The sequence below is a fragment of the Agelaius phoeniceus genome, chromosome 19, assembly GCF_051311805.1.
Source record: "Agelaius phoeniceus isolate bAgePho1 chromosome 19, bAgePho1.hap1, whole genome shotgun sequence".
Taxonomy (NCBI): domain Eukaryota; kingdom Metazoa; phylum Chordata; class Aves; order Passeriformes; family Icteridae; genus Agelaius; species Agelaius phoeniceus.
The window spans coordinates 11,448,726-11,476,288 of NC_135283.1; the positions used below are offsets into that span (position 1 = coordinate 11,448,726).

At 46.4% G+C, this 27,563-nt stretch overlaps 1 protein-coding gene across 1 annotated transcript; it reads left to right on the top strand.

The window, feature by feature from the left end:
* Window positions 1-1,781: 1,781 nt before the first annotated feature.
* KCNJ16 (potassium inwardly rectifying channel subfamily J member 16) lies at window positions 1,782-26,480 on the top strand. The gene is made up of 3 exons (XM_054645184.2): window positions 1,782-1,901; window positions 20,145-20,615; window positions 22,436-26,480. The coding sequence occupies exons 2-3, from the start codon at window positions 20,200-20,202 to the stop codon at window positions 23,298-23,300; spliced, it is 1,281 nt and encodes a 426-aa protein (XP_054501159.2). The 5' UTR covers window positions 1,782-1,901; window positions 20,145-20,199; the 3' UTR covers window positions 23,301-26,480.
* The last annotated feature ends 1,083 nt before the right edge of the window (window positions 26,481-27,563 follow it).

A 27,563-nucleotide genomic window follows, 5' to 3' on the forward strand; every position in this document is an offset into this window, starting at 1 on the left:
CAAAACAATTCCTGCTCCAGCTGGGCACCAAGGACAAATGATCCAAATCTCAGCCCAGGAGCACAAACCCCGTGGGCTGGAGAGAGAAAAACAAGGATGGGACTGCAGGGGCTAAAGCTGGAATGGGACAATGAACTGCAAGATGCAAATGGAGCAGAACTGATCCCAGGGAGAGACCCCGTGCCTGGCCGTGCATTTTGGGGCCATTTTGGTTCATCTTGGGTTCATTTTGGGACCATTTTGGTTTCATTTTGTGACCATTTTGGTTCATTTTGTGTTCCTTTTGGGACCATTTTGGTTCATCTTGGGTGCAGCCCTGGCTGGGCTCTGGTGCTGCCCAAGGTGGATCCATGGAGGAGATGCTTTGAATAAATCCCTGCTTTATTCTGTAGCTCTGCCCAGCCTCTGCTCCAGCTCAGCCTTCTCAAGGCATCATGAGATCTGCTGGTTTCACCACTAATCCAGCTTGTTATAATGTTAAATTAAACTGGCAGGGGATTTTTTCCAAGTTTTGGAACCCTTTTGGTTCTGCAGAGCTGTGACACCAGCGAGGCAGGTAAAGGAAGCCTCTGAATCCTCATTGTTCCAACTCAGGTGCAAATCTGACCCAGAGGAGATGGGGCTCTATTCAAGGGGTCTGTGATGCAAATTTATGCAGATGACAGTCATTAGTCTACCGTCCATTTGTTTTTCTGCTTGCTGGGGAAGGAAGAGCCAGCGACTCTGCAGAGAACAGGCCTGGAAATTGCAGATTTGTGCCCAAACTGCCAACTTAAAAAAGCTTTAGAGACTGAAGGAGACTGACTGTCAGCTCTTTTGGAGATGGCAGGGGAGTGGGAGTGTGGAAGTTGTTTCACCAACCCCTTGGCTGCTCTGTGCTGGCATTTATTTATTTATTAGCAGAAAAAGGACCAAAGCTCCATGGCCAGGAGGACACAGGCACCAAGCCCTGAATTAGTTTGACACAGCCCTAATTAAGAATTTATTGATAAACCTGGGGGAAAACCAGTGTCTGCATCTTGTTTTTAAAGGAATCGTGGTAGAGCATTCCCTGGGATGAGTTTTGCCCACCTGAGGCAGGAACACCTGGAAAGGCCTGTGCAAGGGGAAGCTTTTCACACTGACCCCATCTCTGTGCTCACTGGGACCTGGTGAAATCCTCCCCCAGCTCTCTGGGACCCTCTCACCCCTCAGGGGACAGGGACAGAACCTGAGCTGCTCTCTGTGCAGCCAATACAGAGCAAAGCGGGAATTTAAAATAACCTGCAGTGAGGGCAGCTCAGCAGCACTGGCTTCTGAGGGAAAAAATCAGATTTTCAGACCCTTCTGGGTGACATTTATTCCCCAGAAATAATGGGGATCCCTTGCTGGGATGCAAGGATGAAACCCAAGGCCCGAGGATATCTGTGGTGCCTGCAGAAAGCCCTTTGCACTGCTCAACACCCCCTTGGCAGGGCTGCAGCCACCTCTGGATCAGCTCTCAGGGAAATGGGGAAGGTTTGGGGTCAGGTCGGCTCCTGGTGTAAATCCTTTGGTTGCTTCACACTTCTTGCAAGGCAAACCTTGAGCCTTTTTGAGAAAAACACTCGGAGAACTGCTGGGCTCCCCAAAGCCGCATTTTTCTCACCAGTTTGAATGTGCTGAAAGGACGGGATTTTCTGTGAACTTTTCCCAAGCAGTCTCGCCTTCTTTTTTTTTTTTCTTCTTCTCCTTTTTTTTTTTTTTTTTTTAGCTTTTCTTTGAGAGGGGGAGGAGTTGTGTCTATAAAAACAAACCCAACCTGTCGTTCTCAGCTCTGCCAACCTGTCAGTCCAGCCATGCAAGGAGCCAGGGAGAGAGACACAGCAAGGGAAAGGAAGGAGTGAAGCGGAGATTCTTTGAAACCTCAGCAGGACATTCAGGTAAAGCCCATTTCTCACTTCCTTAATTACTCTTTTCCCCGTGTTTGTTCACATAAACAGAAATTCTGTTGCCTCAGAGAGCTCTGAACTAACTAAACAACCCCGGGTGGGAATAACCAGCTTATGGTTCAGTTTTGAGCGTAACCTGGCAGCTCGATGGCTGCTGTTTGGAAACACGGTTTGAGTGGCTGGAATTCGCGTTAATTTGAATATTAAAGAGAGGCAGAGCTTGTTCGAGCCCATGTTTAGGGAGGGTGCTAAGCTGTGTAATTGCAGGGCTGAGCCAGGCTCTAAACACCGCGGGTCAGGGTGAGAACCTGTCAGGGGAATGTGGGAGATGGAACTGTAGGGAGAATGTGGGAGATGGAACTGTAGGGAGAATGTGGGAAATGCAATTGTAAGGAGAATGTGGGGAATGGAATTGTAGGGAGGATGTGGGAGATGGAATTGTAGGGAGAATGGGGGAAATGGAACTGTAGGGAGGATGTGGGAAATGGAATTGTAGGGAGAATGTGGGAGATGGAATTGTAGGGAGAATGTGGGAAATGGAACTGTAGGGAGGATGTGGGAGATGGAACTGTAGGGAGAATGGGGGAAATGGAACTGTAGGAAATTTTTAAAGCTTGACAGAAGGTTCACACCGCGTGCGTCTGTGTGTAAACTTTGAGATAAGGAATGCTGACTTAGAAATGCCATGGAATAGGACAAACGTTGGTGGGAGAGAAATGAAACCAGAAACAAGTTTCAGAGGATGGCCTTACAAAAAAGACTGGATACTTTAGGGAAATAGAACTGTGAAAGATGCACTGTAGTAGGACCTGCATCAATTAATTTAGATTATTAGCTTTAAAGCATTTACAGCATGGGGTAAAGCTGATAGGCCAAGAAACACTTATAGTGTATTGTAATTAAGAAATAATTGGCTTCTGATTGTGATGTTGTGAATGATAACAGCTGTGTTGTCTCACCCTTCTCATGAGACTGAAAATGGAATAAAAGTTTTGAAAACTCTGCTCAGGGTTTGTGGGGGTGATTGGGTGAGTGTGGGCTGAGGAATAAACAGGAATATTCACAATTTGTTGGGTCTGAGTGTGCATGAGCACCTGTGTGACCCCTACCTGTGCAAGGAGCCTGCTGAGAGATTTCCCCCCCTCTTACACCATGAAAATCCACAAAAAAAAGGTGAGAAAGCAAGAATCCTGCTCACCCCCCTTAGAAACCCCTCTATTCCTCTACTTCTAAACCCCGAACAGACATTTTAAGCTGGCCTGAAAACTGTGAGATCCCTTTCTGAGCAGGCTGAGGATCTGGGAATGTCACACCAGAGGCGGAGTGGGGGCAGGATTTCCTCTCCTTGCCGTCTCTGGGCTTTCACTGCTGCAGCAAGGTGCAGGTACCTGTGCAGAGCAGCTCACCTGGCAGGCAGGGCAAGCTGAGAGGTGGCAGGGACAATGCAGTGTCCCTGCAAGGCTTGGGATGCCTCTGCCAGGCTTTGCTTACACATTCCTGGCTTCTGCACCTTCCTTGCTGCCAAACTTCCCCAAATCCTTGTGCTGTGGTGGGATCGAAGCTCTTCTCCAGGCAGGGGCCACCACAAGGCTGGAAACCCAGAGGGGATCCAGGGTGGGAGGGCTGGAAATGCTGAGGGGATCCAGGCAGGGAGGGCTGGAAATGCTGAGGGGATCCAGGCTGTGAGAGCCTGAAACCCAGGGAGGATCCAGGCTGGGAGAGCTGGAAATTCAGAGAGGATCCAAGATGGGAGAGCCTGGAATCCAGAGGGGATCCAGGGTGAGAGGGCTGGAAATTCAGAGAGGATCCAGGCTGGGAAGGTTGAAATGCAAAGGAGATCCAGGTTGGGAGGGTTGAAGTCCAGAGGGGACCAGGATGGGAGAGCTGAAAATGCAGAGAGGATCCAGACAGGGAGGGCTGGAAATGCTGAGGGGATCCAGGGTGGGAGAACCTGAAATTCAGAGGGGATCCAGGCTGGGAAGGCTGGAAACCCAGAGAGGATCCAGGCTGGGAGAGCTGCTCTGTCTGGATAAAAACCTTTGCTGGGAGGGCTGAAATCCAGAGTGGATTGAGGATGGGAGAGCCTGAAACCCAGGAAGGATCCAGGCTGGGAGAGCTGAAATCCAGAGTGGATCCAGGATGGGAGAGCTGGAATCCAGAGGGGACCCAGGATGGGAGGGCTGGAAATGCAAAGGGGATCCAGGTTGGGAGAGCCTGAAATCCAGAGAGGATCCAGAGAGAGAGGGCTGGAAATGCTGAGGGGATCCAGACAGGGAGGGCTGGAAATGCAGCAAGGATCCAGACAGGGAGGGCTGGAAATGCTGAGGGGATCCAGGGTGGGAGAACCTGAAATTCAGAGGGGATCCAGGCTGGGAAGGCTGGAAACCCAGAGGGGATCCACTTTGGGAGAGCTGCTCTGTCTGGATAAAAACCTTTGCTGGGAGGGCTGAAATCCAGAGGGGATCCAGGCTGTGAGAGCCTGAAACCCAGGAAGGATCCAGGCTGGGAGAGCTGAAATGCAGAGAGGATCCAAGATGGGAGAGCCTGGAATCCAGAGGGGATCCAGGATGGGAGAGCTGAAATCCAGAGAGGATCCAGGATGGGAGAGCTGAAATCCAGAGGGGATCCAGGCTGTGAGAGCTGCTCTGTCTGGGTAAAAACTTTTGCAAAGTCCTGGTGTTACATCATTTTCCTTCCTTCTGGGATCGTGTTCTCCTGGGGGCCCTGACTCATTCTCTGGGGATGGTGATGCAGAGTGTGGTTATAAACATTTAATTGACAGAAAAACCTTTTTTTAGAGTGTTTTCTGTAATATCGTTGTGAGCTTTCTCGCCAGAGCTGGAATGGAGAGGGAAGTGCTTTATCAAGTGAACACAGTGGGTGGAGAAGAGGAAGTGAATATTTAAGTTTTGGTGGAGATCAACTTTTTTACTCCTTGTTACAGTAACAGAAATTAGTCACTGAAAGAAGGAAAGGAGGAAAATGAACTTTCCTGATCTGCAAAGACTAATGAACTTCACAGCAGTTTTGCATCTTTTTGTCTCTTCTCTTCTCTTCTCTTCTCTTCTCTTCTCTTCTCTTCTCTTCTCTTCTCTTCTCTTCTCTTCTCTTCTCTTCTCTTCTCTTCTCCCTTCTCCCTTCTCCCTTCTCCCTTCTCCCTTCTCCCTTCTCCCTTCTCCCTTCTCCCTTCTCCCTTCTCCCTTCCCTTCCCTTCTCCTCTCCCACCTCCATGCCAAACTCCAGGATGTTTTTCTGGACTCACATTCTGCTGCTCTCTCCCAATTCCTGCTCTGATAAGGTGTGAATGCAGTGAGATAAGGGGATGGGTGCTGCTAAATCAGCCAAGCCCCGCAGAGCTGGGGCACTCGAGCCATTTCTGACAAAACCAGAATTGTTCAGCTCTTGCTGATGGATGGTTTGGCAGCACCGAGCAAATGTCAGCTGATCAGAATTAACCAGCAGCAAATTCTCTAAATTCAGGTGATACCCAGGCGATCCATATTTTAGATGGGCTCCAAAAGTACAGCAACAGCTCTGCTGGAAGTGTTGGAATGAGCAGCCGAGTCCTCGCCAGGATTTCTGTACCTGTCACTCAGGGACTGATGGATGGGTCATTAGCTCAGGGAAATTCTCCCAAAAAAACTGAAAACTTCAGCAAAGGGTGGGTTCTCAGAGAAAAAGGTTGAAATCTGAGCAGCCCCTCTGCCAGCAGAGGCTCTGAGCAGCTCCTGGAAAGGTCAGGTGGGAAACACTCCACACGGAGGAAGTTTCTGCTGCTCCCTCACCTCAGTTTGAAAATTAACATCTAGCCACAGTTAAGGGATAAAGGGCTTTTATTTCAGTGTTTGATAAGGAATTTTATGGTGCAACAATTGGTTGCAGTTTCAGAATTAACATCTAGACATAGTTAAGGGATAAAGGGCTTTCATTTCAGTTCTTGATAAGGATTTTTATGGTACAACAATTTGCTACAGTGGAATACACTGAAATGCACGTGTAGGTAGATTGCATATATGATTTTGTAGACCTTGCAAATTAGCATATTTAACAAAGGTGCTCTAATGAGAGACTTGAATAATGGTGTGACATCTTTTTATCTTAAAGTGTTTTCCCTTAGATGGGTTTATGGGATGTGTTTTAGAGGTGGTTTTGGTTTTTTGAGATAGCACAAACCTTTCACCAGGATGCTGCTCCCTCACCCCAGTGTTCCCTGGCCTGACTGAAATTCTGGAGACTGATTCTCTGCCCCTTTTTCTGCTCTTAGTCACCTTTCTTGCCCAATATTCTCACCCTGAGCTTCTGGTGAGAAAGTTTGGTAAGAGAACACCACTTCCCAGTAATTCATTGTGCAATTAAACCACTGCGCGATAAATGCAAACGAGCCCAACGTGCAAACACCACCTCCCATTTCTGTTTGCTTTCAAACCAGGGGATGAGGCCTTGATTAGATTCTTCATTTTTCATCTTCAGTTGTAGAAGAGAGCTTGTCTGTCCTGCCTGGCAGGAGGCAAAGCTGGAACTCAAGAAGTGGCCGTGCTGCATTTCACAAGGAACCGTTTCAATTCTTGGGTTTTCCAGTCAGGATCCCATCGTTGGTTCCCCTTTTTAAAGCAGATAAATTCATGTTCTGAGGGGGCATCCAGGAGAGGATAATCTCCAACTTCTCAGCTTTGTGGTGACTTGATGAGCTGGAGAATTGGGAGAATTGGGAGAATTGGAACCTGTGGAAAGACTCAGCAGTAGAACCATTGAAATCTGGGTTTCTCCTTGCTAGGAGAGTGGGTCAGCACGTCCCACAGAAGATCTAAGGGCTGACATTTCCGTTTGCCTGGCAAACAAACTGAAAAAGAAAGGTAATTTTGGCGAAAAACCATCTTTTCAGACAAGTTTTCTTCAAGAGAACACCAAGATGGGCTCACAGAGCTGTGCGAAAGGACTCACCTGGATCAAAGAGTAAAATTTTACCGGAAAACAGCTGGAAAATTCCCATGTTTAATAAAGGCATCTCCATCCGGTTCCTTTGAAAATATTCTCTCCCAAACTGGTCTGAAATTGGCACCAAATGTTGTGCAGCAGGGCAGAACCTGCAGCACCTGGCCCTGCTCACTCCTGACCCCCAGACCCCATTTTGTTTGGCCGGGTTGCCCCTTTTGCTCTCCAGGAAATTCTGATCCCCAGCAGCCCTGGGGGAAAGAGCAATTTCCCACCTGGCTTTGTCCCTCTCAAGTATAGATTAGGACGAATCTGAGCCACAGGGATGATATTCACTTCATAAAAGCAGAGGCCATAAAGCACAGGTCGCTTTCCACCAGAAATCTCAACGGGGAAATTCGAATATTTTTTATTTCCACTCACAAGCCTTCAGCAGCTGCTTGACTATTCATGAAAATCCTTTCAGTTTTCCACAGCTGAGTGAGGACTCTGCAGGAGCAGCCTGTGGTGAGATTTCCAGTGCACTCCTGCTCTGGACAGACTTAGAATATTAATCTTTTCATGGTGTTTTGTCACCACAACCAGTTATTCCACAAAGAAATGAGGCAAAAAAAAACCAAAAAAAAAAAAAAAAAAACCAACAACCCAAGTGACCCTCCAAGAGCTCCTTTGAGTTTCTGGTATTCAGGCCTCAAAAAAAAAAAGGTTTGATTTGGACTTTTTCAGCGGGAATAAGTAATTACAGAAAGGCTCGATTTGGATTTTTTTTTCAATGGGAATAAGTAATTAGTGCTTTGCTTTATCTCCAGCCCGTTCAGACGGAGTTCAGTGATTGGTGAGGCAGTTTTGGATGGAGGTGCAGTTGCCCTGGCAACAATCGGGAGTGAAATCAGAACCTTTGGAGCAGGCAGTGGAATGTGGTTCCACTCGGATGACAATGGGTCACAGCGTTTTAATGGGCAGAGTGCAATCCGGCACAATAGGATTTATTGCCGCTGTGACATCAGATTAACACTATTCCTGCAAATTCTTCAGCTTGTCACAGACCTCGCTGAAATCAGTGGAAAAACTCGGGAAACGCCGTTAAATGGTTTTGTTCTCCAAATCAGGCCGAGCCTGTGTGTGCCAGGGGTCGGGAGGAACAGAGGGAAACCCAAGCTCCCCGCACGGAGCCCTAAGGAGAGGCTGAGCTGGGCACCAGGAATGGTTCCGAGAACCAAAGGCTCCTGCTAGGAAAACAAATCCACAAACAGCAGAGGCTTCTGTCCAAAAATGAGGCAGAGGAGTCCTGGAACTTTATTCCAATAAAGGCAGAGGCCATGGGGCATTTCCCTGGGGTCTCTCCAATTTTTGGAGGATGCAGCCTCCTTTTTATCCCAATTTCAGCCACATTTCCCTTCTCTCTTTCCCCATTTCTGAGGTACTTGAGAGGTTCAGACTTCCCAGAACACCTGATCCCAGAGATTCCCCTCTAATGCACAACCCTCCCTTTTCATTTTTAATTCTTACAGAACTTACGGGTTTTTCTTCCTCATTGTTTCTTTGATCTTTCAATACCTGATTTCATTTATCAGGAAACCTAGTTTATTATAAACCTAAAGTTTATTTGTAAAAGCAAATATCTTTTTTTCCATTCATCAGTCAGTGGAATCCTTCCCATTGTTTATCTCTCAGTGCTGGTTTTATCTCCACAGCTGGTTTGGAAAGACAAATCTGCCATTCCTCTCAAATGCAAGAGGGTCTGCTGATGAGGATGGTGATGATGATGATGATCACCTCCTTTTTATCTCAGTTTTCCTCTCTCTTTCCCCATTTCTGAGGTACTTGAGGGGTACAGACTTCCCAAAACACCTGATACCAGAGACTCCCCTCTAATGTACAACCCTCCCTTTAATTTTTTCTTATGGAATTTATGAGTTTTCCCCATTGTTTCTTTCGTCTTTCAATGCCCAATTTCATTTATCAGCCAACCTACAGTTTGTTTGTAAAGGCAAATCTCCTTTCCCATCCATCAATCAGTGGAATCCTTCCCACTGTTTATTTATCTCCCGGTGCTGGTTTTATCTCCCAGCAGACCCACAGCAGGTTTGGAAACACAAATCTGCCGTTCCCTCACTCCTTTCTGCAGGGTGCTGGCCCAAATCTGCCGGAGAACTTCCACCCTGGCTGGGTTTTGTGTCACCAAAACAATCCCCAGTGATTTCCAGGATGGCAATTCAGGCTCTTAGAGCTGATTGCAGCTGCTGACAGATGAGACCTTGCAGGAGCAAGTCCTGGAGCAGCACAGGAAGAAAAGTTTCCCTGTTCAGTGTGGAGGGGCAATATTTCATCCCTCCTCCTGGATATTTTTCCAGCTCCTGCAATAAGGATCCTTTTATTCTGGAAGATGCCAGAGTTCTGTCTAAACAGATAAAATGCCCAGGACTGGGACGGGAGGATGTGCTGCCTGCAGCTCTAAGGAAATGCAGATTAGGGTGCCAAAATCTGCCCTGAACCTAAAGCACAGGTTTTAAATAATTCAATTTTCAATTATTAAGTGGAGATTATCTGAAAATTTCGATTTTAAATAATTCAGTCTTCTAAAATAAACATACTGAAAGGTTGGCATCCCTTGGGATGTCCCTACTGACCTCTGTCACACACAGAAATCCAGAGCCACCTGTTTTGGTGGCATCAGAAATGGCCTTTAGAACTGGAATATTCATGGATAAGGGACACAGGAATATTGGAATATTCCTGGATATGGGGCACAGGAATGCTGGAATATCCCTGGATAGGAGGCACAGAATATTGGAATATTTCTGGATAAGGGGCACAGGAATGCTGGAATATTCCTGGATAAGGGACACAGGAATGTTGGAATATACCTGGATAAGAGGCACAGGAATATTGGAATATCCATGGATAAGGGGCACAGAAATATTGGAATATTTATGGATAAGGGACACAGGAATTTTGGAATATCCCTGGATAAGAGACACAGGAATATTGGAATATTCATGTATAAGGAACATGGGAATATTGGAATATCCATGGATAAGGGACACAGGAATATTGGAATATTCTGGATATGGGGGCACAGGAATGCTGGAATATCTCTGGATAGGAGGCACAGAATATTGGAATATTTATGGATAAGGGACACAGGAATTTTGGAATATTCATTGTTAGGGGGCACAGGAATATTGGAATATTCCTGGATAAGGAGCACAGAAATATTGGAATATCCATGGATAGGAGGCACAGAATATTGGAATATTTATGGATAAGGGACACAGGAATTTTGGAATATCCCTGGATAAGGGACACAGGAATATTGGAATATTCATTGTTAGGGGGCACAGGAATATTGGAATATCCCTGCATAAGAGACACAGGAATATTGGGATATTCCTGGATAAAGAGCACAGGAATATTGGAATATTCCTGGATAAGAGGCATGGGAATGTTGGAATATTCCTGGGTAAGGGGCACAGGAATATTGGAATATTCATGGATATGAGGCACACTCATTTTAAGCTGGTGACCCTGAACCTTTAACCAGTTTTCCTTTTGAATCAATGGAGGTGGTTCCCATTCATGCTTTAACACAAAAAGCAGATTTTTTTTCCTCATCCCCATGCCTGGTACCCTGCACATCCTTTCATCCTTGATAGGAGGCTTTGACCACAATAGAGCCCCGGGCTGGCGAGCTGCTCCTCTCCTTGGAATTGGAGAACAATTGGTGCAGACAATGACACGACCTGCTTGGTGTCCTCCCCTGCGGGAAACGGGCCCGGAGCTCTGTCCATAAACAGCCAAAAGGGTGTGGAGGGTGAGCAGTGACCTCAGAGCCGGGTTTCACACGGCAGAACAAAGAGATCTCCGAGCCTGATTGGGAAAACACCCCCAGAGCAAACCCATGGCACAAGATCATCATTATCAACACACGTCATGGTGGGGCTGAGCCCCTGGCTGAGCCAGGAACCGAGTCCTGGGTGAGTGCAGGACAGCAGCGGGGACATCCCTGCATCCCTGCAGCTCTGGGATGGGCTGGAGGCTCTGATGCCTCAGGATTTTGGCTTTTCTATATTTTATGTATTTTGTATATTTTATATATTTTATATATTTTATGTATTTTATATATTTCATATATTTTATGTATTTTATATATTTTATAGATGTATATATAAAATATATTTTATATATTTTATGTATGTATACATAAAATATATTTTATATATTTTATGTATTTTATAGATAAAATATATTTTATAGATAAAATATATTTTATACATTTCATGTATTTTATAGATAAAATATATAAAATATATTTTTATATAAAATATATTTTATGTATTTTAAGTATTTAATATATTTTATATATTTTATCTATAAAATATATTTTATATATTTGTAACCCTGCAGTTCTTCAGTGTGTAACTAAACTCCATGTACAGTGGGAGCTGCTGCTTCCCCATTTGGGGCAGACACAACAATTCCTGTCCAGGCCTGGCAATCAAGGACACCTCACTGCCTCAAGCCCTGAGATGGACACAAAAGTGAATTTGGGGCAGCAAACTTGGGGTCAATGACTTCATTAGCTGGAGCTGTAATTGGAAGGTGAACCCCCAATATGCAAATGGACCAAACTGATAAAAGTGTCAAAACCCGTGACCCCTCATCCATTTTGGGTGGGCTTTGTCTGCCCTAAATGTACCTGAAGGCCCTTCAACAAATATAACCACTTTTTATTATCTTAATTTTGTCTGGCCTCTGTTTTAGGTAGTCCCAAACAGGCATCAGCCCATCCTCAGGGCTTTTTTGGGGCCATTGTTGTGTTCAGATCACTTTCCCTTTGTTCCAGCACCTCCCTGATCACTTTTTCATTCTTCTTATTCCAAACTTTCTTTCCCTCCTGTGATCAGCCTTGAGGTTGTTCCCAAATTAAGACACCCGAGTGATGTTTTGGCTTTTTCCCCTTTTTTTTTCTTTTCTTTTTTTTTTTTTTTTTTTTTTTCCCTGTGGGAAACACCGCTTTGTGTTCTTCAAAGACTTCACTTCTCAAAGTTCCTCTCATCCCGAGGTGATGGAGCTTAGCAGCACAGGGAATGTTCCAGAAGAGGAATGCCACCAGCCTGAGCTCATGATTTGGGGCTGGGCAGGCCTTGGGAGTGATTTGGGGTTTGGTTAATCACCTTTGGATTTGTGTTTGAATTTGGAAGGACTCTGGCTCCGAGCGAGTGATGCTGTAATTCCATTTTATTCAGTGAGAACAGGAGTAAAAACAACCCATGAAAAATACAGGATACAAAACCGGATAAGATAAATCTCCCACTGAGGCCGTGTACATCACTCTTGGATTTAATTTAATTTTGATGGTTTGGATCATTTATCCAACTCCCAGCTAATCTGGAGTGAATCAGGGCAGTAAATTTCAAGCCAGAGGGTGAAATTCTGTTTGGCCACGCTCTTCTCTCTGGTGACAGCACCCCTGTAATGGCATTGTGGAATAAATAAGAGAGAGATTTATTTCACAGGCCCGCAGCACCTGTGAGGCCAAACAGAGAAGTTGTCTCTCAAAACAATCTTTGGGAATTGCTTTGGCAATAAAATCAACCCGAGTGCAGTTTAGATATCATTTTTGTGTGTGTGTGTGTGTGTGTGGAGTGTTGACACTTGCAGTGTAGCAGGTTTGTATTTGAGGTATTTTTGTTAACATGGGCTCTGATAAGATCTGCTCCCTCTTTCACACTGTTTGCCTGGAGAGGTAGAACAGGAAAAACACGGCTGGCTGAGCAAAGAGCACGAAATTCCATGGCAAAGAGCTCGGAATTCCCATCCAGGAGCTCCTTCCCTCAGCAGGGCTGGGGAAATCTCCCACACCAAGAATTCCAGTCAGAGTTCCACGCTCAGAGCTCTGTCCCGGGCCTTGAGGGGCACAAATCAGCCTCTGTGTGAGTCTCAGCGAGGGAAAATCCTGCTTAAAACAATCCCTACGTTTAATTTTTTTAATTAGAGGCAACTTCTAGACATATACATTGCTCACATCTATAGACCTGAATAAGGGAGTCTTGGAATATCTCTGGACAAAGGGCACAGGAATATTGGAATATCCATGGATAAGGGGCACAGGAATATCCCTGGATAAAGGGCACAGCAATATTGGAATTTCCCTGGATAAGGGGCACAGGAATATTGGAAAACTCCTGGATAAGGGGCACAGGGATGCTGGAATATCCCTGGATAAAGGACAAAGGAATGTTGGAATATTCCTGGATAAGGGGCCCAGGAATGTTGGAATATGCATGAATAAGGGGCACCGGAATTTTGCAATATCCTTGAATAAAGGGCACAGGAATATTGGAATATCCCTGAATAAGTGGCACAGGAATATTAGAATATCCCTGGATAAGTGGCACAGGAATACTGGAATATTGCTGGATAAGGGGCACAGGGATGTTGGAATATTCCTGGATATAGGGCACAGGAATATTGGTATATCCCTGGATAAGTGGCACAGGAATATTGGAATATTCATGGAAGGAATGCTGGAATATCCCTGGATAAGGGGCACAGGATTATTGGAATATTCATGTATAAGGAACACGGGAATAATGGAATATCCATGGATAAGTGGCCCAAGAATGTTGGAATATCCCTGGATAAAGTGCATGGATAAAGTTTTCTAATATTCATGGATAAGGGCACAGGAATATTGGAATATTGCTGGATAAGGGGCACAGGGATGTTGGACTATCCCTGGGTAAGAGGCACAGGAATATTGGAATATTACTGGATAAGGGGCACAGGGATGTTGGAATATCCCTGGGTAAGAGGCACAGGAATATTGGAATAACCCTGAATAATTTGGCACAGGAATATTGGAATATCCCTGGATAGGAGACACAGGAATTTTGGAATATCCTTGGATAAGGGGCGCAGGAATGTTGGAGTCTCCTGGGATAATCAGTTGGCTCAAAGTGACCAAGAGCAGGGTTGGATGGGATATGGGGAAGGAATTCCTGGCTGTGGGGAGGGCAGGCCCTGGCACAGGTGCCCAGAGCAGCCCCTGGATCCCTGGAGTGCCCAAGGCCAGCGCTTGGAGCAGCCTGGGACAGTGGGGGGACAGATCAGAAGCTGAGGGATTGGCTGTGAGCAGCAGGAAAAGTCCCTTTGCAACAAAAAGAGTGAGAGGAAGGAAGGAAGGAAAGAAGGAAGAGCCTTAATGCTGTCCTACAATGGATTTATTTATGTTTTGTGGGTGGTGGATTTTTTTTAAGGAACAAGCCTTGGAGCCAATCCCAAAGCAGCCCTGAAGGTTCTGACTTGTCACATTTGTGGTCTCGGAGCTGAAACCCTTCCAGGGTTACACAACAATGACTAAAACTGGAAACCTTTCAGATCATTTCCAAAATGAAGCAGAAGACTGAGGTGATTGCTAAAGCAACACTGCAGAGGGAGAGAGAGGGACACCACTTTGAGTTTGGGGGCAAGAGGGATTATTACCAATCTAAGAGAAACCCAATTTAATTTGGAGGTTTGGGGTTGTTTTCTTTTTGATTTGATCTCGGAACAGAATTAGCCTGGAAGCCAGATCTTCACATTGTTTTGCTTAATGTTTTACAAACAGGCTGTTGAGTGAAGTTGTCACCGAACAAAAATTCACCCCTATTGTTTACACAATGGGAAAAGGGAGTCATAAAAGGGGTGTAGCAGCAATTTGTTAGGTATTAGGTTATGGTGCAAGAGGGATTATGCTCACAAAACACTGAGCCCTGAACTCCAAATATCGGGATTAAATTGACAATTACATCCAGTGAAAGTCTTTGAAAGGCTCAGCTTGATGCTCGAGGCCTTGGACTGACTGTTCTGACAATCAGGAGCTGGAGTTGTTCTGGCACAGCTCAAGAGGAACTACATGAAAATAGAAATGTGATAAGAAAATCTGCTCCTGCTGGTGTTTGCTTTGTGGCAGCTCTTCAATGGGTAAAAGTCGGTGCTGGGTTTGTTCCTGGTCGTGCCACTGCACTCCTTTATGACCTTTGAAATACAGGAATTTCCTCCTGTGTCTGATTAGGGTGAAATTTTTAAAGAATACCAGTTTGGGGGTTCAGTGTGGAGGCCCCTGAGCACAGATCTCTGGAGCACTTCTGTATCTCCCTGAGCACCTCAGGATCCAGCACAGTAAAGTCCTGGCCTTGGCTTAGATAATTAACAATTATTCTGGTTTCAAAACTCTGGTACATTTATTCTTTAGAACAACTCTCTGCCATTTAAATAAATCTTCTGAGATTTCTCTGTTTCTGCCTTCCTACCACCCTGCCTGGCTTGGCTGCTTTATTTTTATCTCTGACAAACCTTCATTTGAAGGGGGAAAATAAATTTATAAGAGCAGAGAGCAAAAAAAAAACTTCAGCTGTGCTGCAATGCAAGGGGAGGCTCATGATGTGCACAAACATGCCCAGAAATCCAGGAAAAAACCCACAGAAAGTAAAAGCAAGACAGAAAAGGGGGAGGGTTTATGTGTCAGTGTTAGAGGAAGGTGAAAACGCTTCCTGGCAACATCTGAGAGGCATTTGCAACAACAGATCCTTGAGCTTTAGTGAGTGGAGAATGCTTTTAAATCCTCCCCCACCCCCTTTGTTAACCTTTACCAGGTAACAGGGCCTCTCATGGAACCGTGGGGCTTTCTTTGGGATGTGTCAAATATTTCCCGTTTGGAAAATCAGGCTTTTGAGATGACCCTGAGGCTGAAGGCCATCAGCCTGGTTGGGACTCTGTGGCCCTGGGTAACAATTTGGGGATGGTAAGGTTCTGCTGGGTGTTCTGCAGCAGAGAACAGGGACAAACAGCCGGGTTCCCAACCTCCCTGGGCTGGTCTGGGACAGGGAAATCATGTTTCTGCTCCATGGTGTCCTCAGGAATGAGGGACAGACCCTAAAACTGATTTACATCATCCAGGAACATAATTTGATTTACATCATCCAGGAGCACCCAAGGGTGGGCCTGGACCTGAATGTTCTGAGCAACATCAGTGTCAGAGAGTTATTAATTATGATACATGATTATTAATTATTATTATTGCTATTATTATTGCACTTGAAAGACTTGAAGAGATGGCCTTGAAAAGTGCAGGTTTGGATTATGTTTAAGCACACCCAAAATACTGGGCAGGAGTGGCTGAGGAGGTTCTTTCCAGAGATTTTAGGCTACCTGAGGCAGTGTTCACTGTGTAATTTGGGGTTTTAGGTCACCTGAGGCAGTGTTCACTGTGTAATTTGGGGTTTTAGGTCACCTGAGGCAGTGTTCACTGTGTAATTTGGGGTTTTAGGTCACCTGGGGTAGTTCCCATGGAGCAGTTTGGGGTTTTAGGTCATCTGGGGCAGTGTCCACTGTGTAATTTGGGATTTTGGGTGACCTGGGGCAGTCTCCACAGTGTAATTTGGAGTTTTAGGTGATGTGGGACAGTGTCCACTGTGCAGTTTGGGGTTTTAAGTCACCTGGGGCAGTGTCCACTGTGCAGTTTGGAGTTTTAAGTCACCTGGGACAGTTCCCACTGTGCAATGTCAAATGCTTCTGAGAAATCCAACTTTTAACAAAACCAAGAAAGCTGAACTCAGGTCCAAGGATTGCTCCTTGCCTCAGCCCTGCTCTGCACTGGTTCTTTTTTGCTCCATCCATCTCTAGGGCTGGATTTTTGGTTTTGGTTTAGGGAGCTCTACATCACGTTCCCTTTCTTGTTGCAGACTTATTTTGGATGGTTTTGGGAAGTCCCAGCCTGTTCCATGGCTTCCTGTACCAGCCAAAAACCCATCTCAGACAGCCACTGGAGTATTTCTGTACATGCAGCTTAGGAGAAACCCTGGGAAGAGTCAGAGTTCCCCAAACAAGTCACCTCCATGGCAAAATTGTCTCCTGGCTGTGGCAGATGACCAGAAAATCAGAGTGGCCTTTACCCCGTTGCTGTGTGTGTGCCATCCTCCAAGGTTCTCCCCACCAGAATCCAAAGGTGGGGCCAGAGAAACACAATCTTGGAAATGTGAAGATTTTCTGATGGTGACAGCAGAGAGTGGGATCCGCTCAGGAGCCTTTGACTCACAAGTTTGAGTCTCTTGTAGAGTCTGGGGTGTTTGGGAGTATTTTCAGTGAACCCTGGTTTGGAGCAGTCAATAAGAAAAGCAAATTATGGGATATTGAGTTGGGAGGGATGAAGGATCATCCAGTGAGGCTCCTGGCCCTGACATCCCAAAATCCCACCCTGGGCATCCCTGGGAGCGCTGTCCAAACATTCCTGGAGCTCTGTCAGCCTCAGGGCTGTGCCCATTCCCTGGGGAGCCTGGGCAGAGCTGTCCAAACCCTCCTGGAGCTCTGTCAGCCTCAGGGCTGTGCCCATTCCCTGGGGAGCCTGGGCAGAGCTGTCCAAACCCTCCTGGAGCTCTGTCAGCCTCAGGGCTGTGCCCATTCCCTGGGCATCCTTGGCAGAGCTGTCCAAACATTCCTGGAGCTCTGTCAGCCTCAGGGCTGTGCCCATTCCCTGGGCATCCTTGGCAGAGCTGTCCAAACATTCCTGGAGCTCCGGTACCCTCAGGGCTGTGCCCATTCCCTGGGGAGCCTGGGCAGAGCTGTCCAAACATTCCTGGAGCTCCGGTACCCTCGGGGCTGTGCCCATTCCCTGGGGAGCCTTGGCAGAGCTGTCCAAACATTCCTGGAGCTCCGGTACCCTCGGGGCTGTGCCCATTCCCTGGGCATCCTTGGCAGAGCTGTCCAAACATTCCTGGAGCTCCGGTACCCTCGGGGCTGTGCCCATTCCCTGGGCATCCTTGGCAGAGCTGTCCAAACATTCCTGGAGCTCCGGTACCCTCGGGGCTGTGCCCATTCCCTGGGCATCCTTGGCAGAGCTGTCCAAACCCTCCTGGAGCTCTGGTACCCTCGGGGCTGTGCCCATTCCCTGGGCATCCTTGGCACAGCTGTCCAAACCCTCCTGGAGCTCCCTCAGCCTCAGGGCTGTGCCCATTCCCTGGGCATCCTTGGCAGAGCTGTCCAAACCCTCCTGGAGCTCCGGTACCCTCGGGGCTGTGCCCATTCCCTGGGGAGCCTGGGCAGTGCCCAGCACCCTCTGGGGGAAGAACCTGTTCCTAAAATCCAACAAAAGCTCCCAGCTCCAGCATTCCCTGGGTCCTGCCCCCGTCAGAGAAGAGAGGCTGGAGCTGCCCCTCACCCTAAATAAACAATTTAGTGCAATACAACACCTCAAACACAAAGCCCTACAAATGTTTTTATTTAAAGTCACATCGGCTCCTGATTGCAGTTCCCTTCATTTTCACACCTCACATTATGAGGTCCTTAAAAAAAAAAAAAAAAAATTGAAAAACCAACCCTCAACAGTTTCCAGTTTTTGTTTGTTGTTAAATACAACTTTGAAAATGTTGGGTCAAGCGTCTTCAACGGAGCAGGCTGCAGTGTTTGTTTAAAACTCTGAGCAAAGCAAGTCATATGAATGTTTCCAAAGACCCTATTCCAAGAAGTATTTTTGGAAACATTAATGTTGTGTTTTTTAATGAAGGCCACATTCTGAGGCTACGACACCATATGTCACATTCATTTCTGGACTGGAAAAAAAAAAAAAAAAAGGGAAAAAAAGAGAAAAAAAAAAAGAAATGGAAACTATGTTTGGCTTTTAAGTGTTTTTGGATGAATATCTCTGCATGCTTGTCATTGTTCCTTGGATGAGGGGAGAGTTCTTGGGCTGTTAATCCAGTCCATCCAATATATTTTACACTCCTGGGCCTGACTCTCCTCTGCCTGGAAGTGTGTGCAGTCATTTCTGCTCAGGCAAAGGGAGTGAAGACCTGAGGGAAAGAATTCCCGAGGAAAGTTGGTTTTTCTGAAATTCGCTCTTCTTAAATTCATTTTCCATGGATTTCTTGGCTCCACTGAAAACCTACATCCGAACTCTGAAACCAGCTTAAAGATGGGAAAAGAGCTTGTCATTTTTCCATCAAAAACTTGCAGTTTCTGGAAGAATAGTGACAGGTTTCCCACAAAAATATTAAGTTTGGTTTTTCTTTTTTTTTTTTTTCCCCTTTAAGAATATGAGTTAGAAGCATGAAATTAGCAAAAAATTGGAATTTTTCTGCTGTGCCCCCATCACTTGTGACTGGTTTGTGTGTTAATGGCTGGGATGTCATTAAATGAGCTGGAGACCTGCAGGAAAAGGATTTGCCTTTTTAAATGTCATGGTTTTTATTGGATTCCAGGTGATGAGGTCTCAATTTCTAACATAATCCTTGTTCTTGGTCACTAAATATGGCCCAGGACTGGCACTGCTCAGTTCTTCTCTGCTCTGACAGAGGAATCTCCTAATCCACATCACTTCCTAAATCTGTGTCACCCACAACTTCCATTAACACCCTCCCTGTTTGTTCCAAACTCATTAATCAAGATTTAAATATTTTTGGCAGCCGGATATTTTTTTTTGCTTGCTTTAAGGAAGGATTTCAGAAGCTTTCCAGGACATCAGAGGGGTTTCTTTTTTTCATTTGAAATGTAAATAATTTTCGCCAAATTGAACAAACATGTCACTGTAGCACCAGCTCAGTCAAGTTCACTTCTCAAGAGCAGGTTTTTCTGGGCAGTGCTGGAACATAAATAATGATGGATGATGGTGTGTTTGATACATATTTTGGTTTAAACACACCAGCACTGAATTTCCCTGCCCATGTGAATGAAGCTTTACCTCTAAATAAGGGGATTTTCCCTTTTTATTTTTTTCTAATGAAGGAAAACAAGGAAAATTGGAAAAAGCAATTAATTACCTCCAATATTTGGCCAAATTTAAGTCTTTGGTGCCATTTGTGACTTCTTAAGGGAGCTCATCCTGCTTTTAATATTGCTTCATGGGGTCATTAAAGGAGTTACTCACAATAGGGTCACCACAAAGGTTTGGATTTTTCTTTTCCTCTACAGACCAAATTTTAGGGTTGATAAGGCCATTTCTAACTGGTTGAATTTGGAGCTGTGCCGTATTTCCAGGTCTGGTTTTGAGCAAAGTTGTGTAGTGGATGTCACAGCCTGTACCCTTCCAAAAATTACCCATGATGGTAATTTTTAAGTCACCTGGGGCAGTCCCCACTGTGCAATGCCAAATGCCTCTGAAAAATCCAAGTTTTAACAAAACCAAGCAAGCTCAGGTCCAAGGATTGCTCCTTGTGTCTTAGCCCTGCTCTGCACTGGTTCTTTTTTGCTCCATCCAACTCCAGGGGCAAATGGGATCAGATTTGGAAATCCAAATAAAAACAGACTTTCTCCTTTATTTCACAGACTTCCAATGAACAAAGAAAACAACTCCTGGGACCTTCTATAAGCCGAGGCAGAGATGAGGAAGATGAATGACCAAAGTGGCTGCTACAGACCTGTGAATATCCAGGGAAACAAAGTCAGCTGCCGCGGCACCTGTGGGGACAGCCCCGAGAAGGAGGCGAAGAGGCTGCAGAGGAGATTCCTCCACAAGGACGGCAGCTGCAACGTCTACTTCAAGCACATCTTCGGGGAGTGGGAGAGCTACGTGGTGGACATTTTCACCACGCTGGTGGACATCAAGTGGCGCCACATGTTTGTGATTTTCTCCCTGTCCTACGTGCTCTCGTGGCTGCTCTTCGGCCTGGTGTTCTGGCTGATCGCTCTCCAGCACGGGGACCTGTTCAGCGATGAGGAGGTCACCCCCTGTGTGGCAAACGTGCACAGCTTCACTGGAGCCTTCCTGTTCTCCCTGGAGACCCAGACCACCATCGGGTACGAGCTGTTGTTCGTTTCAGGGTCCCCAAGGCGTCCCCTAAGCTGTTTGTTCCCTGGTAGCAGCAGGCAGGCAAGGAGACTGCACATGGCTCCTGAGGGTGCTCGTTAGAGGAGGGTTCATTGGGGGGCCCATCCCCAATATTGGGGCTGCTGAGGGAGAAGGGGAGAAGGGGAGGGAGGAGGAGAGAGGGGGAGGAGGGCCAAGAGAGCCTGGTCTGCCTCCCACAGCTTAACAGGGAGATTCAAAGTGAGTGCAGAATAAGACTTGGGCCAATGGGATTGCAGATCCTTGATACTTCAGGGAAGGATCACAGGCTTGGAGTAAACCTTGGAATGCATTTTCAAGGGGTGAGACAGAGCATACTGTTTAAATAAAATGTAACACCACAATTCACCCTTTTTTGATTAGAAAGAAAGGATGAAGAGAAATAAGGACCAAGAGAGTGCCTTTGCATTTATTTCTCTCTTGTGGTCTCCCCTGCACAGCTTGACAGGGAGATTCAAAGTGGGCATGGAATAAGACTTGGGCCAATGGGATTACAGATCCATGATACTTCAGGGGAGGATCACAGGCTTGGAATAAACCCTACATTTTCTATTACAACTCACTTTAAAAGTTTTTTGACCAATCACACGAAGCAAAAGCACATTGACAGTAGTTCCATCTAACCACTACAAGCACACATACCTTCAGTTAAAACAGTGCTTGCTTATTTCAAATGCAATACCTGCTTGTGAGCCTTCAAACACAATGCACAGAGCTCCATTACTAAGCTTAGAACTTCCTAATATCTAATATCTTCCTAATATCTCAAAATATGCTTTTCTGCGGCTTAGGGAGTTATTCTAGACAAGCATTAATACACAGACCATTGTTCTATTTGTCCTTACTTTTCTACTTCTTACATAATTTTCCTGCTGACCAATCTCTGGCTCCTGCTTAGCTCCAATCACAGTTCTGCTGTCTCTGAGGCTGCCTTTTGCAGCTTTCCCAAACCCCTCTGATTTATGGATTCCCACCATTCCCCCTCTTGGTTCACTTGTCTGGTTATTCTAGACAAGCGTTAATACACAGACTATTTGTCCTTACTTTTCTACTTCTTACATATTTTTTCCTACTATTCTATTTGTCCTTTTCTACTTCTTACATCATTTTTCTGCTGACCAATCTCATGGCTGCTGCTTAGCTCTAATCACAGTTCTGCTGTCTCTGAGGCTGCCTTTTGCAGCTTTCCCACACCCTGTGGTGGTGTTCACAGGGGTCTCAGGAAGAGGGAAAAGATGAGGATCTGGCTCCATGTTTCAGAAGGCTGATTTATTATTTTATGATATATATTATATTAAAACTATACTAAAAGAATAGAAGAAAGGATTTCATCAGAAGGCTGTCTAAGAATAGAAAAGCAAAGAATGATAACAAAGGCTTGTGTCTCGGACTCTCTGTCCAAGCTAGCTGGGCTGTGATTGGCCATTAATTAGAAACAACCACATGAGACCAATCCCAGATGCACCTGTTGCATTCCACAGCAGCAGATAACCATTGGTTACATTTTGTTCCTGAGGCCTCTCAGCTTCTCAGGAGAAAAAAATCCTAAGGAAAGGATTTTTTATAAAATGTGTCTGTGACACAAACCCTTCTGATTTTATGGATTCCCACAATTCCCCCTCTCGGTTCACTTAAAAAGAAACCTTTACAAAGGTTTCCACTGGTTTCCAAAGGTTACAGAGGTTTCCACGGGTTTCCAAAGGTTACAGAGGTTTCCATTGGTTTCCAAAGGTTACAAAGGTTTCCATTTAACTCAAATGTGCTGCCACAGGTACGGCTACCGCTGCGTGACTGAGGAGTGCTCGCTCGCCATCCTCATGGTGATCCTGCAGTCGGTGCTGAGCTGCATCATCGACACCTTCATCATCGGGGCGGCCTTGGCCAAGATGGCCACGGCCCGCAAGAGGGCCCAGACCATCCGTTTCAGCTACTACGCCGTGGTTGGGCTGAGGGATGACAAATTCTGCCTGATGTGGCGCATCGGGGACTTCCGGCCCAACCACATGGTGGAGGGCTCGGTGCGTGCGCAGCTGCTGCGCTACAAGGAGGACAAGGAGGGCAGGATGACCATGGAGTACCGTGACCTGAAGCTCCTCAACGACCAGATCATCCTGGTCACACCCGTCACAGTCGTCCACGAGATCGACAGCGACAGCCCCTTGTACGGCCTGGACCGCAAAGCCCTGGCCAAGGACAACTTTGAGATCTTGGTGACGTTTGTCTACACGGGCGACTCCACGGGGACCTCCCACCAGTCGCGCAGCTCCTACGTGCCCAGAGAGATCCTGTGGGGCCACAGGTTCAACGACGTGCTGCACGTCAAGAAGAAGTACTACAAGGTGGACTGCTTGCAGTTCGAGGAGACCACGGAGGTGTACGCCCCTCACTGCAGCGCCATGCAGCTGGAGCAGAAGGAGCGGGAGTGGAACCGCGCCGAGAAGACGCGGGAGAAACAAGCGGAGAAGTCAGCCCTGGAAATCAAGTACAGCCAAAGGTCCCTCAGCGCTGTTGCCCTCGTCACCAGCTGTGAGGAGCCTGAAGAGCCGGTGACAGCTTCCAGCCAGCCTCCCGCAGAGGTTTCCTACAGGAAAGCAGCTGTGACCTTGAGCAGGCTCTCCATAGAGTCCCAGATCTGACTTTTCCTGCCACTGGAACCCCTCCCAACAAATTGTCCCCTCGTAGCTCCTCGGATGCAAACAAGGAACTCTTGTGCAGCAGTATTTGTATCCCAGACCTTGCTGACAGCGTGCCTGCGCTGTCACACGCTCTGGCACACCCTGGCACACCCTGGCACACCCTGCTGGGCTGCCAGGGACAGCTGTGGGCACAAGGGAGCAGCTTCCACTTGGGATGCCCAGAGAGCCCTTGAGCAAACCCTCTGTGAACTTTCCTCCCTGCAGGGACCGGGCTTGGCCATGCCCAGAATGACCTCGGCAGGGCACACATGCCCTGGGCCCTCTGTGTTTCAAAGCTGCCTCATTGGTTTGGAAGGTCCATTCCCAGTCCCTCCAGGAGGCTCTGAAGCTCCGTTATCCCAACAAATGATTCCTCAGGTGTAGGAATCCCAGAGCTCCCCTGTGGAATCTACGGGGCTGTTCTTTGTAGGACAAGGGAACGAGTGACCCCAATATTCCTGAGTGGCTTTGGACACGTGTTCACACCCTGCCCAGCCCTGTGGGATCCACAGTGGGATCATGGAGAGCTTTCATTCCCTAATCATGAGCCATTCCCTGAGGTGCTGCTCCCTCAGCAGCTGGAGGGATGCGGGAGGTCAAAAAAGAACAAAAAAATCAAAACAAGACCTCCAGTTTTAAAAATCAGCAAAATCAGGTTGAGCCTTGAGGAGAAGATCATGTCTGGAGTGAGCTGTGCAATATTTTATATCAAATCCTCTTTAATTTCATTTCATTTCATTTCGCTTTTCTTCTTAGCGTGTTGCACTTCCTTGCACAGATCAAGATCAATCTGGAGAACAAACAGGGTGATTTTGTCAAAATGAAAAATGCCTGTCTCAGTTGGCTGTGTAAAAATGATCCTTCACAGAGAAATCCAACAACTCCTCTGTGGGCTCAAACTGGGAGAAAAAGGAAAACGTTCTGAAGGTGTCTGTGACGTGGAAGTTCCTGCTCTGCACATCTCTGTAATTATCTAGTGAGCAATGCCTCATCATGCTTTTTGCCCCTGATGATTGCAGTTCATTTGCATTGTGTTTAATTATCCTGCAAACGTAAAATAATCCTGTTGGAGTTTGGGGGGTTGGTCTCACCTGCTCTTAACATCCAAGAAATTCAGTGTTTGGCTGCTCTCTGTGGTTCCTGGAGCTCTTTGGTCTCCACTCCACCATCCTGGGGTTTTTGGGGAGCTGAGGGCAGCAGGATGAGTTTTCCCTGGAAGTGTTCATCCCTCTCCATTCATTGCTGAAGGAGATGAAACGGCTGCTGTGGAAATGCTGGCTAACTTTAGGCTGCTAAAATTAGCTCTGACGAGTCATTCACATCATTCTGACTAATTAATTGGGTTTTTATGAGCTCATCACGTTTAACGAAGAAAAAATAGCCTGCTAAGTGTTTTGTTGGTTTTTTTTTTTTCCCCTGCAATTTACTCCATGTAGTAGTAGGATTGCTGGATTATTTTAATGTATTTCTCTTTTGCTAGCACTTGTCTCTGGATAAATATGATCCCTTTAGGTAAAACTGAAGCCTGGGGGGTGTTAGTTATTCCAAAAGTCATTAATTAGCCTCTTTTATGTGCTGATTCACCAGCAGCAACCACTTATAAGTGCAGTAAAAACCATCTTCTTGTATCCTGGATTTAAACACTGGCAGACATGGGGGAAATAGTCTAGAAAAAAAAAATGGAAAGGAATGTAGGAAAATGTAGGAAAATGTGGAAGGGTCTCAGTACTTTTCTGTGGTGTTGGAAAAAAAACACCATTGGGATTGAATAAAATAGAATATCACCTTCCAGACATGGGAATTAACTCTTCCACTCCCCTCAGATCCTGCCTGGGATGTTTTATTTAATGCTTTCCCCTTTTTGGGAAAGATGAGGAGCAATTTGGATGTGTGGAAAAGCTGCCAGTGAGGAAGGAGGGAAATGGCTCATGGTGTTTCAGTCCTAAAAAGGGTTGGGAGGCAAAGAGCTCTCAAAGACAGAAATTGCATTTGGAAGGGGGGGAAATCTGGGCCTGGGAGAGGCTGGGACTGGAAAAGATGGGATTAAAATGCCCCCATTTCTTCCCGAGGTGCCAACTGTGACCAAAATGCCCCCGTTCCTTCCCAAAGTATCAACTGTGACCAAAATGCCCCCGTTCCTTCCCAAAATATCAATTGTGACCAAAATGCCCCTGTTCCTTCCCAAGGAGCCAATTGTGACCAAAATGCCCCCGTTCCTTCCCAAAGTATCAATTATGACCAAAATGCCCCCGTTCCTTCCCAAAGTATCAACTGTGACCAAAATGCCCCCGTTCCTTCCCAAAATATCAACTGTGACCAAAATGCCCCCGTTCCTTCCCAAGGTGCAAATTGTGACCAAAATGCCCCCGTTCCTTCCCAAGGTGCCAATTGTGACCAAAATGCCCCCGTTCCTTCCCAAGGTGCAAATTGTGACCAAAATGCCCCCGTTCCTTCCCAAAGTATCAACTGTGACCAAAATGCCCCCGTTCCTTCCCAAAATATCAACTGTGACCAAAATGTCCCCATTTCTTCCCAAAGTATCAATTATGACCAAAATGCCCCCATTCCTTCCCAAAGTATCAATTGTGACCAAAATGCCCCCGTTCCTTCCCAGGGTGCCAATTCCAGGTGCAGCTCCCCCTGTGAAGCTGTGGAGCTCGGCTGCCTTCCCCTCCCCAAGTTCTCTTCCCTGTGAGCCTCTGGAAAACAAATTCTTCCTTTGGAATGGCTTTGCTGGAAGTGAAAGCACCAGGAGCCTGATTTAGGGATTTGTCCTGTGTGTTTTGGCACGGAGAAATACAAATAATAAATACCAACACATGAGTGTGGCTGGTAAGGTGTGCCTGGGTCAGGAAGAAACTTCTCTCCCAGGCATGTTAATTCATAAAAAAGCCACTTTATATTTTCTTCTACTTTTATCTCCTTTTTATCTCTCTTTAGCCTCTGATCCCAGCCCATGCTGGAGACAGGATGCTGGGGAACCACTGCTCTCAACCAGCTTGCCTTTTATTCCTGTTTGTTACTTTAATTTCATTTATCCCACTACAAACACTGTGTACAATAATGACGAATAGCAACGCATGCAGTTCTTCCTTTTACTTTTTTATGAATAAAGGCATCCAAAATAAAGAACATTCCTCTGCCACACGCCTTGTGAGAGCACATTGGGCTTTTCTTCTCTTCAGCTACAAGTTTTAAGCTTCCATATCCAGTTTCTCTGGGCACCCTGTGCCAGGAGCTCACCGCCCTCACAGGGAATAATTTCTCCCTAACTCCTCATCCATCCCTGCCCTCTGGCACTGGGAGCCATTCCCTGTGTCCTTCCCTCCATCCCTGGTCCCAAATCCCTGTCCAGCTCTCCTGGAGCCCCTCTGGGCCCTGGAAGGGGCTCTGAGCTCTCCCTGGGACCTTTTCTTCTCCAGGTTTATTTTCAGGTGGGCCCTGTGTTCCGGTAGAGCCGGTTCTTAATCCTTCCTCCCAAGGAAAGGCCCCTGGAGGACACTGGAAACAAAGGAAAAATAGGATAAACAGATAAATAGGATGAACAGATAAATAGGATGAATGAGAGGGAAGCTCTTCCTCCCCCATCTGCCCATTCTCAATGAGGATTTCCCAGGGATTTTTTTCCACACCCATTGTAGGGCTGAGCAATAAAAAAAGAAAAGAAGACTCCCAGAAACCCAGCCAAAGGAACAACACATGCATCCCCAGCAGGAGCACAGGCCTGAGCCTCCAGTCACTCCCAATCAATGGCAGGGAAAGGAAAGAACCTGGATGTATTTTGGGCAGTTCCATGGTGAAACAACAGGACCAGCCCAAAGGAAAGAACCTGGATGTATTTTGGGCAGTTCCATGGTGAAACAACAGGACCTTCCTGCTCTTCCAGAGCCTTGAACATCTCCCTGGAGCTTCCAAAAGCCAATTCCTGAAGCTGAGGTTCAGCAGCTCCTTCCCAGCCACTGCTGAGAGGCAGGAATTGGAGTTTCTGTGTGAAAGTTGCTCACCCCATCCCTGACTTTCCACAAAATTTACCAGCTGAAGCAAAATTCTAACAAACCACCCTGCACTGGCCTCCTGACTCATGATTAAAACTTCACCCTGGTTATTTTCCCTTGGAAAGCAGCACCGTTGTTCCGGGTCAAGATTCATTTATGTCAAAGGGGGTATAATAAGAGATTATAATATCATTTATTTTTCCAGCCTTGCTCACCACCATTCATTAGG